General features: G+C 40.4%; 1 protein-coding gene across 1 annotated transcript in view; it reads left to right on the top strand.

Annotated features, from left to right (window-relative positions):
• Positions 1-8,730, top strand: part of ADD3 (adducin 3 (gamma)) — a 35,353-nt gene extending 26,623 nt beyond the window's left edge. The window contains exons 10-15 of the mRNA XM_010134939.1: positions 147-404; positions 1,457-1,576; positions 2,865-2,954; positions 4,109-4,232; positions 5,535-5,630; positions 6,342-8,730. Of these exons, the coding sequence (XP_010133241.1) occupies positions 147-404; positions 1,457-1,576; positions 2,865-2,954; positions 4,109-4,232; positions 5,535-5,630; positions 6,342-6,640 (987 nt within the window). The 3' untranslated portion in view covers positions 6,641-8,730. The remainder of the gene's footprint in view (positions 1-146; positions 405-1,456; positions 1,577-2,864; positions 2,955-4,108; positions 4,233-5,534; positions 5,631-6,341) is intronic.
• Positions 8,731-11,870: the final 3,140 nt, after the last annotated feature.

The raw sequence follows: 11,870 nt of genomic DNA, 5'->3' as shown, positions 1-11,870 counted from the left end.
TGAATGACGGACAGCACCACTAGCCTGTTTCCTGAAGAGCTCAGTGGACCCATTTAATGCATATAGGACAGCACAAAACTTTCATGACTGCTGTGGATATCTTTTTTCTGATTTTACTTTTTTTTACTTCTTTTCATTCTCTGTAGGGGTACAGAACTGGCTATGCCTATAGGCAGCCATTAGTCAGGGAAAAACCCAGACATAAGAGTGACGTTGAGATCCCAGCTACTGTGACTGCCTTTTCCTTTGAAGATGATACAGTCCCGCTTTCTCCCCTGAAATTCCTGGCGCAGAAGCAACAGAGGGAAAAGACAAGATGGCTGAACTCTCCGAACACGTATTTGAAAGTTAATGTGCCTGAGGAGTCCTTGAATGGGGAAACCAGCCCCAGGACTAAGATCACGGTAGGTAGACATTTTAGTCACTTAGTTTTTGCACTCCTTGAAAGTAAATTACACACAGTTTATATGAGGAAATCGTCAACAGGATTAGAAAATAAGCAAAGAATATCAAGCAAAGAAAAATAGGCTTTGGCCCTTAGACATTAGTACTAAGGGCCCTCTCTGTTTGGGGAAGGGGGGTTTAACTGCTTGGAAGAGTATCCATTCATGATAAAATATAACAATTATTTCCCTTTTGTTGTTAGTGCTTCTGATTCCTGGAGTAGAAAATGTGCTTGTGCTATTAATTATCCACAAAACATATAGTAAGGTTTTAAATCACCCATAGGCTGTTTTCTTCTGTGCACGAGGGAGGCACAAACTAATTCCTAACTGCCCCTTTCCTGCTTATGAGCCCACTGAAAACAGCCTTCGAAAAGTCTGTTCTCTCTACTAATTTTGATGACGATCAAGATTTTTCCTCCTCCTTTGGCTCATGAAGGTGTTTCCACTGTGGTTCCAGCCTGGAGAGAGGTGGCTTGAGTGGGCTACTAAGCACATTACTTGCCATCAGGCTACTCCCACTTGCATAGTACAACTGTAAAAGCAGCAGCTCCTCCTGCTGGCAGACTAACGACTGTCTAAACTTAAGTTTAGGAGAAACACCGTCAGCAACTGTTTTAAAACCCTGCTTATAGAGGGAAAAAAAATGCAGACAAAATGTGTGGTTAGCAGAGGTAGAAGTCGATTGCGTGAACAAGGGCTCTGGAGCTGGCAGATCTGCGTGCCAGTTACTAGGAAGCCTTCGTTAGTACACAGTACTACATTTTTCAGGGACGTATTTCAGTATTTACAAAAGGCCATGTTGATGAGGCGTGTTCAAGGCAACTTAAATCCTCTTGCGCAAATACACAGACTTGTAAAATGTTGGGATTAGTTTGTGGGTGTCATGTGGAACTGAGAATAAAGTCAGAAAGTCCTTCCTTTATATCTCTTTTTTAATAGCAAGACAACACTGAGAATTGTTCTTCCCCATTATGCTGGGGTTTTTTACCTGACTTTTTCTTTTCCTTAAGTGGATGAAAGCTGATGACTCCTCCAAGACTAGTGGAGGAACGCCAATCAAAATTGAAGATCCAAACCAATTTGTTCCTCTAAACACAAACCCAAATGAAGTGTTGGAAAAGAGAAATAAGGTAAAAGGAGTGTAATGAAGTGAAAATTGTAACGTTGCCAAATTAAATTACGTGTTCAAGTAATTATATAACACTGCAGTAAAATAACGTTTTCAAATGTTCTGATTTTACTAAGAAGTTTCTTGCATTGTATGTGATTTTTGGCACTAAAAGGCATGTATTTAAATGTATGATATACCTGAGGTCTGTAGCTACATATGCGAGAGAGAGAGGGATATATATACATACACATTTTGAATGCCATAGTTTGCTGAAGGATGATACTAACTGTGGAAATGGTAGTCCCTATTTAGCATTACGTTTAGTGGCTAATCAGATGTCAACATGAACCGAAGTGCTGTGCCTCAGATACAGCATGATTCAACATGATTTTTACAGAAGAGTAACTTCCCTCTGTCCTGTATTAATTCTCCTAGTTCTTATTAAGTTGGAGTTTCTGAGGGCCAGTCTGCTTCCTAATGGCAGTGGAAAAAAGAAAAAAAGTGAGAGGGTATTGTTGGACCTCTCTATAAACAAATATCTCACTGCTTTTCCCTTCCAGCACGTAAAACGCTGTCAGACTGACCACATACTCCACCCCAGGCATAACTATATTAACAGATGCTCAGGACACTTTCCATTTGATTACATATATTTTATTTCTTGGAGAGCATCGTATCAGTATCTGTGGGGACTGAACTGAAGTCAGAAGGAGCAACTCCCTTCCTTAGAGCTGGAAAGGCACCTTCTAATCATCTAGAGATTATTAATTCAAGTCCCAGGCAAAGATTTTCCAATTCATGCCTGTCACTCTCTCATTAGACAGTTTATTCCTGTTTTTCTGCTGTAGAACTTTTTTTTTTTATCTGATCTGTATCTGTCTTTAAATGTGATCTGTCAGTGGCTTAAGCATTGACAGTGAAGTTAGGGCTGTTGGCTTGGGGAAGATCGTGAGGTATTCACAGAAGGACAGGCTTTCCCACCCTTTGTGGTCACGGAGCTATCTCTGATAGCTTAACATGGGTCATGTGTTTTCATGGGAGGGGGCTGGAGAGGACAGGTTGAAAGACGTACTATTCCTTGGAGCTAATTTCTGAGTATGGCTTGTAAGAAGTGCAGGAGCTGGGGCTACGATGAGTATTTGGCAGTTCTTGAAGGGCTAAACAACATTTTTAGGTGCAGCAGCATACAGGTTGATCCTCCAGCCATTCACTGCTGCCTCTGTTCCTGGCTTTGCAAAGCTGATGAGCACAGGATTTGTTAAAGAGAAATATACCTGTTTCTAACCCAGTTTCTTTTCTCTGTATAGATAAGAGAGCAAAACCGATATGACCTGAAGACAGCAGGACCACAGTCTCAGCTGCTCGCTGGGATTGTTGTGGATAAAAAGCCAAGTCCGGTGAGTAGGACATAATTGATTTTTATATATTTGGATTATTTGGCTGCCTTTCAAACATCAGTTTGGGCCGTTTTCTTTCGAAGTGCTTTGTTAGAGCTGATTCTTTTAGTGCCAGGTTTTGGATACATACTGTTCATGTTTCATTTCATTTCAATGTTAGTCTCAAATGGAGGTATGCATGGTAGGTTTGCCTGCCATTAATATTAATGAAGTAGGGCCTCTGTCTAACCATTTAAGCTAATGAGTGATGAACTTTACAATGCATGGTGCCAAAAATGATCCTTTCATCAGTCTGTGGAACCACTGCTAAAGGAAACGACTGAGGCCCAGAAATAATGGAGTTTAAAGGATGGGAGGCAGCTTTCATTAGAAACAGGCTTCTTACTGGGAGGGAGAGAGGAAGCAGGGGGAGCATTTCCAGTTTCTTGCCTGTCCACACTGTCTTGTCTTGAGTAGAATATACTTACTTCCAAACAGTACAGATACCCCTAATAGCGTATCTAGCAAACTGTGTGAATTGTATTTGGAATTCTATATTTTTAAGGGTCTCCTACCATCCATGGTTTAGTGAATCTGTTTCCTCATTTTGGTTTCCAGTGTTCTTTTCAGATAACATAGAGTTTGCTTATATGTTTTAGACAAAAAAAAAAAATTTCCAAATGAGTTTTCTTGCAATATGAAAATAATTTAAATTTTGTCATTGTAAGACCCGTTGTGGAAAAGCTCTTCCAGTTAGATTCATGAACTGAAGCGTGAGCACAGTTACTTTCCTACAAAAAAATTCCTAGAACTTGAGGCATTTGCAAAAAATGTTGGAAAATCCCTGAGTTAGAGCTTTCACTAAATGTGTCAGTCTCTATAGTATAAGCTCTTGAGACAGGTCTCTGCTCCTGAAACTGTCCCCCTTGATACAAAAAACCCTCAAATAACAGTTGTGCTGCTGCAAGAGGATGGAGATGTACAGCTCCGTGGTTGGCGTTCGTTGCTCTGTGAATGCCTATTAAATGCTGTAATTTTAGTCTGTATGCATGTGAGTTTTCTTCCTGTACTCCCTGCCACCAAACTTTGAGGGGGGGAGGGGAAGGAGAGACATTAACCACGTACATCTTGCTTGCTTCTTTAGCTGTTAAGTTTCATGGTTTTCTCTTTCCCAGCCAATGCAGTTTGAAGATGATGAGCACTCACCCCCAGCACCACCCAACCCCTTCAGCCACCTTACAGAGAAGGAACTGGAAGAGTACAAGAAAACAATTGAGCGGAAGCAGCAAGGGCTGGAAGGTTGGTGGTGTGTTTTCAAATGTTGGGGGTTACGTTTTAATAATGAGTTAGTTTCTAGTTTGAAAATATCTACTGTAAACAAAATGTATGTGTGTTAATTATTATCATATGCTGTTGGCAACTGCTTTGGCTTGGAACTACACATTCCTTGAGATGGCAGAATTTTTTGTGAAACATTTTTCTTTTTTATTTTGGTTAATGCTAAAATCAAAGCAATGAAAGGTTTACACAGAAATGGGGTTGGCAGAAACACTCTTTGACGTAATGACTTCTCTTTTTTTTTCTTGTCAGAATCATAGAATAACTTAGGTTGAAAGAGTCCGTGAAGGTCATCTTAGTCCAACCTCCTCCTCAAAACTGGTTTCAAAGTTAGATCAAGTTGCTCAGGTCTGTGTCCAGCTGAGCTGTGAGTACCTGTAAGGGTAATGATTCCACAGCCAGTCTGGTAACCTTCTGCCTCATTGTGGAAGTTTTGCTAAGTAATTTAGGTGATACAGGAATAGCTGACTTCGAGAAGTGATCTTTGCCACTTAGATTCTGAAGTACGTGGCAAGGCAGAAAAAAGCTCTGTGGTCTCTGGGTTCTTTTTATACCTGTCTTGATACCAGAATTCACAGGAAGAGGCTGCTGGGCTCTCACCTGGAAAGTGAAATACGCCACAATACTTTACATTTGGTACAACCATGTCAATTGATTCTCCGTTTTTCTGACCCTTGAATTCAGTGGGTTTGAGTACACATTTGTAATGTATTATTTCCAGAAGTTTACTGACATGTTTGGTCTTGGCTTCTTTATTTCTTTCTCCTTTATTTTCCCAATGTGCAAGACTCATCTACTTTTACTTTTTGCATCGTCTTTCAATACCACCATAGGGAATTACTAATTCGGGGTAGATTTTAATTTTTTTTAACGGTAACACTTACTACGCACTATTCTTCACTAATATTGTGTGATAAAACAACTCTGCTCTGAATCACATGCAAGGCACAGCATAATAACGTACTATAACAGCAAACTGTGTGACTTACAGCTAGATGAAACCGTGGAGCATGCTACCTGGAATGCAATCCTGCTACACTTTTTAATGCTTTCTATTAAGGAACTAATATGTAATGGTTGTTAGCAGATAGAAACGTGTAAGTCCATAATTCTATAGAGTTTAAACTGTCTATTGTAACTTCCTGAAATCGTCAGCGGGAGCAATGCGATGCTAGCAGAGCTGTAAATCTTGTAATGCTAGCACTGACTCTCTTGCTTGATTTTTACTTTTGCATGGCTACTAATTCACATCTTGTCCTGCAGATGCCGAACAGGAATTTTTCTCAGATGACGGTTCATCTGTGTCACAAATTCAGTCACAAACTCAATCCCCGCAAAATGTCCCAGAAAAATTAGAAGGTATTCCATGCAATTTCTGTACCATGCCAATGGCTCTGCTAACCCAGTCATCCACTCTTCTGCTGCATTCTTTACACTTGCATGAAGTCGGCTGAGCCAAAAAAAAGCCCTTTTTACCAAGTCTGGGTGGGGTTCTGTCCAGAAAACGACTTTCCCCAGTTTTTACTGATATGTAATTCTCACAAACAGAAAATAACGTAGGGCATGCTGACCGTTAGATGTTAATGAGGTGGAGGTAATAGCACTTATATTTTGATTTTATTCAAAGTGTTAAGGTGAGATTTTTTTTTTTTTTTGCCTGAGACTTCTCCAGCAAAGTGTAAGAAGGCATTTGGAAAGGGAAGTTCTCTAAAGACTTTCCTGTGAAATGGCCACATTTTCACAAATGAGTCTCTTGCAGTAAAGCCTAATTGTGAGTGTGCTTGAGACTGTATATGGATATGCTGTGTAGACTGTGTGTACTGCATACAGCTTGAGCTGTAGGTCTACCTGGCAGAGATAACATTAGCTTTTTCAGCCCGTTTTGCTTTAAGGAAATTTTCACAGTATTTGTCTGTTTACAAGTGCAGATAAAGGGGAAAAAAAAGCGCCAACTCTAAACACTTCGGGTGTCATTCTTTGGATCACATTCCAGACTCACAGACTTTATTTCAGTACTGGTTTTTTGCATGATAATGTACATAAGTAATTGCAAATTTCTCTTTCTTCCAGAAAATCATGAAGATCTCTACACCCAGAATGCTAACTTAATATCTGTGGAGATGCCTGTTGTGGTGGTGAACGGCAAGGAAGATGCCCATGATGTGGAAGAAGATCTCACCAAGAGGGTCAGTCAGTTAACCACTAGTACTGTGGAGAGCGTAGAGATCACGATTAAAAGCTCTGAAAAGATAGAAGAGGCTCTCTCTCCTGAAGGGTCACCTTCTAAATCCCCATCGAAGAAGAAGAAGAAATTCCGCACCCCATCTTTCCTGAAAAAGAGTAAAAAGAAGGAGAAAGTAGAAGCGTAAGTGCAGCTCTGTTGTGAGGAGACATTGCACATTTTAAACATTTAAGTTGACCATTAACAGTGTAGTGTTAGGGGTGTGCAGTAACTGGACTTTTAACCTAAACAGAAAAGGAACTGGAAGAGGTTTTGCTTTAAAAAAACCAAACAAAGAAAAAACAACAAAAAAAACCCCTTTCACATAATTTGAAAATGAATTAATCTCTCACTTAACTGTGTTCAAAATTGCTACGAGGGTTGGAAACATCCATTAGTTTCGTGTAGGACTACACTGGCAGCTGCCTGATTGCCGTTATAGCAGGATCGAATACCACCACAGTATGCAGCAGCGAGAGTTCTGCTCGGAGTATTTTGCAGACCTTAAAATTTTCAGTACAGTTAAAGTCTTTAATAAAGTTACTGTTGAGTGATCATACAATTTTTTAAAACTGCTGTCTTATTTGGTAACCAGATCATACATTTTTGTATTGTGATTTTGACCATATATTTTATGTTTCTGTACCCCTGTTTGAGTGGGTGCATATTAACAGCACACCTTAAAATCTTTTTTAAGAGTAGATCATATAGAACTATTATACACTGGCACATAATACTAGCGGGAAAACTGTGTAAGAGAAAGTTTATTTGGAATTATACAAAATGTCTAAAGAATTCCATTCCTCAATAACTTTTTTGCCAAATATTTCATTTTAGTGAAATATAATTTTTGAAGACTTCTTTTTTATTCTCTCAGTTGGGGGGGGGAAACCCTTATTTTTCAAGAAGGGGGGTTTTATACACTTAACATTGATAATTTAGTTTAACTGGCAAAACAAAAAGAAGATTTTATATGTTCAAATGTTTGTATACCATTCAGTATAAAGGTATTATAAGCATGTGAACCAGGCATTTAACAGTAGAGTGTATTTAAGAGTGCTTGGTTTAGAGTATACTTAAATATAATTCAGGAATCCAGGGTCTTAAAAATCAAAGGATAAAAGCATATAAAATTGAACTGGATTCATGTTTAAAAATTACTTGTGGGTTGTTTTCTTTTCTCTCATGGTATTGCTATTGAATGAAGAAAAATAATCTCTTAACATAACCAAATGAAGGAAACAAAACTGTTAAAAGGGAAAGTGAAATAGTAAGAAAATAGGAGGAGACAAGGAAAGTAAAAGTTTGGTGATTATTTTTTTTAAATATATGATATGGATTGTGGGATATTTTTATTAAATCAGCAAAGTGACATTTCCATACTAGACGTTTTAAATCATTTGTATGGATTCATATAGAGTGCAACGCTTTGGGTTTTTCTTCGCTTTCGTTTGAGTTGTAAAAGGGTCTCATGAGTCTGTGTTGTCCTTTGGATGAACCCAGAGCAAATCAGAGCCTAGTGCCATGGGTAAGGGTGGTACTGCCGCTTACTCATTTTTACTGATATTGTCATTTTAGTACTTTTACTGTGTTGTAAATACAAACTAAACATAGAAATTAACATAGGGTTTTCTTCGCTGTGTCATTGTCTGTAAATCAGCCATCGCAATAGGAAGTACATTTTAAAGATCCATGTGATTCCCAAATTGCCGGTTGAAATATTATACAATATATAATTGTTAAATATGGCTGGAGAGTGGTTTGGCATGCAAAAATGTTGATTATAGCATGTTTGGGGGCTGGTTAGCTTTGACCGTGTAAGTGTGATAATGCAATGTCGGAATGGATCCTGGAAACAATTTTCTAGCTATCACTAAATACTGGAATCAGTGTTTTTAATCATAGTGGAAACTTTCAGTTGCTTACTTCGTTTTTTATGTTCTACATTATTTGTGTTGTATTACAACATATGTAGAAACAGTAACCTGTGAACTACGCTTTTCATAACTTTTTTAAAAATATATCTAAATGAATGCAACGTGCATAAATATTTTTTAAAATGCAACCGTGAACTATTTGCACCTTTTGCTAATGCCTCTATTTACTTGCTTTGGCATAAAGAATGAGCCAGCCAACTCTTGTGTCCTGTGGAAAATATATAAATGTTATCTGAAATTGCTCATAGATGTAATGCTAATTAATGTTAAATCACAAATAAACAGTATTTTAAATAGAAGGGGTTTTGTACAGGAGCCGTTTGTTCACACGGTGCTCTTAGGTCTCTCGTTTGTAGAAAAGATGCTTTGATTAAGCACGTTACTACTTAGGAATTTATTCTGAAAACAGCTTTGTGCTTGTGCTTATTCTGAAAGCCATGCAGGAAAATAGTCTGATCTTATTAGAGAACAGTTGTTTTCTCTGCCATAGATCCTGGAGATGAAAGAGGACGGGCCCCTGGTAAAATACGTGGTGCTATCAGGCAGTTGTTTTGAACCCCGTTGAGTTAGTGCTGCAGGCTCTCCTCCTCTCCTGGGGTACGCTTACCCATCTTGGTCTGCGTCTTCTGCTCTGCAGCAGTGTGACAGCCTGACGTAGGACTCAAGTGGTTTAAGTGCTGTGTAAGTACAGAGCAGGGACATAGCTTGTGGAAATCACCGTTGGTGGTTTGTTTTTTGGGGTTTTTTTTTTTTGTCATTTTATTAATGAAAACAAAGGTTTTGTAGGGAAGGCTTTTAACAGAAAGTTGTTTGAAGATATCTGTGTCGTGTCCTGCCAGCATATGGCATACCTTGGAGTCTCGGAGGCTGCAGAAGTTGCAGTGTTATGTTTTTGTAGCTGTATCAGCTCTGTGAAATGTCTTTAAGGACTTTGACAAATGTTTATTTTCATTGTCCTTCCACAAATCAGCCTTTTTTTATGTTTACAAGAAAGTAAAAATCCAGCCCTCCGAGTCTGGTGACAGTTTCATGAACTCAGTCCCCATGTGGGAGGATAATTTTGGTTTAGCATTTTAAATAAATCTTACAAAGGTTCAAGTAGTTTTCTTTCTGTCGTTTGTCTCCAGGATCATCTGCAGTCTGCTTAGTGCTGCACTAACATGAAAGCAGACGCTGTATCAACATGGAGGAGCTTACCCTGTAAGGCCAGGTGCAGCTCTACTTTTCTTCTTTGAACTCTCCTTATTCCCAAGACTCTACGAGCCACAACAGACCCTTCACTTGCACTTAGGTCTTACTCTTTCTCTGTTACAGGAAGGATTTGAGATTCTGCAAGCCAAAGCATGGAAATACTGTAGATGACCATAACAGGCGTAACATACATTAAGGCTTAAATCTTGGGGAGTAGGAGCCCTTGGAAAGATGAGCTTCAAAACAGATCATTGACAGAAGTGATAGAAAATAATTATTACTGTTAGGATGCTTAACCCACGAAAGAGCAGCACAGGGAAGCAGCAGTGTGTGCTACGAGGAATCATACGCGAGTTACCACTGAAGAACTTATAAAGGAAGACAAAGGATTTACAAAGCTGTGCATCTTTCTACCCTGCTTTTGTCTATGTATGGCCATACTAAAACCGGTATCATTATGCGGGTGATCCCCTGCCAGTTTCTTACACGCACTGTCATCTGTTCTGGAGATGAGCGTTATGTAGCAAACCAGATTTTGCTTGATTTCCAAGAAATGCAGAATGAGATATTCTTTAGATCAGGCTCTAGATACTTCACAGAGACCGGTAATGTCATGGTGAAGGCTGTGACAGGCCAGTTTGACCAATGTTTTCCAGTCTTGCCAGTTGATTATTGTCCACTGCTGAGCACGTAGCCTGAATTACTATTTTCCCAGGTGCTCTGCAGTTGAGGAACTTTTTCTGTGTGTTCACTGTGCAAAACTGTGGAGTTCTCACTGTTTCAGCTTGCGGACACTTTTCAAATATGATGTACTGATAAGTAGCCAAGGACAGGGAGAAAGGGCCACTGTGTCCCCAGATGGGGCACGTGGGTCTGGTGGAGACTTCTGACGTGAGCGCTGATATTCCTCCATTCCCTTCCTGCAAACTGGCAGGGAAACGCGTCCCCCTCGCCCACGGGGCTGTTGCGTGGGTTGGCGTTTGCTCTTTCTGTTGGTAATCCAATATGTTAAATGAGGTGGAGGACTCACTGAAAAGCACTAATTAGAAGCGGCCTGGCGATGTGCGTGCAGGCTGCTGGGGCACAGTCAGCCTGTCTGTGGGCACTGCCATGTGCATGGCTGACATGGCGGGAGCAGCCCAGCAGGGAAGGCCGGGAGGGCCCTCAGTGGAGATGGGCACTTCTGACATTTTAGCTGTCACAGAGCCTGCATAAAAGCCTATTTTTAGAGCCTTGTAGATTGGCCAAACTCTCACTGACTCTTGGAGAAATAGTAGAAAGCCCATCCCTACCTAACACTGAGGTTGCTCAGCCCTTTGCCTTGGTTTCTAATCCCAGCTGCAAGTCAGCACCAGTTGAGGTTTCCAAGTGCCAAGATCGCCAGAATGTAAAGTGGAGAAACTTGGAATTTTCGACAGCCTTGTTCTTTGGAAGCGTTTCATTACCGTCGCTTTCCCTTTTAGGCTCGCCGGCAGTGCGTGCAAACTCACCCAAGCAGTTTTCACTCAGACCAGCACTCCACATGCAAAGTTTCTGTTGATCAGCTTGTAAGCAACCAAAACAAAGCCTGATGACGAGATCTGGGGGGCATATCTTAAGGGTCACAGCTTGTGCCTCCAGCTCCGTACATGCAGGCTGGCTCTGGCATTGCCCATGTAGGTATTTAATCCTTTAAACACACTGCTAGCTCCAGAGTGCTGGGAACTACACAGGGCAAGTACGCTGAGCCAGGGAGCTAGAGAAAATACTTCTGTGGATGTGTTCTCAAAGTGCCTTTTCAGCTAGTTGCACCTTTCTTCCTTCTGCATCTGCAGGGAGCAGCATAAACTCAAGAGTTCACACTCCGAAATTGCGGCTGAGAGCCCCGAAGTCAAACACAGCCTTTCAGAGGTGAATGTTCAAGCTGCCGTTAGATGGCATCAGGCTTTCACGTTTGCTGCCTTCGTTCCCTGCAGTCAGAAAGCCATTAACAAAGAGCTTTCAAACAAAGTATTTCAGTGGAGATTTTGTGGCTTTATTCCAGTTCCAGTGCAGCGAGATGAAAGCAGACATCTGGCTGTCAGGCTCATTTTCTTTATTGATTCATTTCAAAATCCAGCAATGGAGCAGGCTTTGTCTGGGAGGGACATCTCCTCTGCTCCCCTCCATCTGGCACTTTCACAACTAGCAAAGAATTTCGGTTTGGGTTTTTGGTTTGGTGTTTGTTTTTTTTTTTTTTTTTAAATTTAAACTCCCCCTACCTAAAGAAAA

This window comes from Buceros rhinoceros, unplaced genomic scaffold, assembly GCF_000710305.1.
Source record: "Buceros rhinoceros silvestris isolate BGI_N320 unplaced genomic scaffold, ASM71030v1 scaffold3584, whole genome shotgun sequence".
NCBI lineage: Eukaryota > Metazoa > Chordata > Aves > Bucerotiformes > Bucerotidae > Buceros > Buceros rhinoceros.
This window is presented reverse-complemented; position numbering and strand designations above follow the sequence as displayed.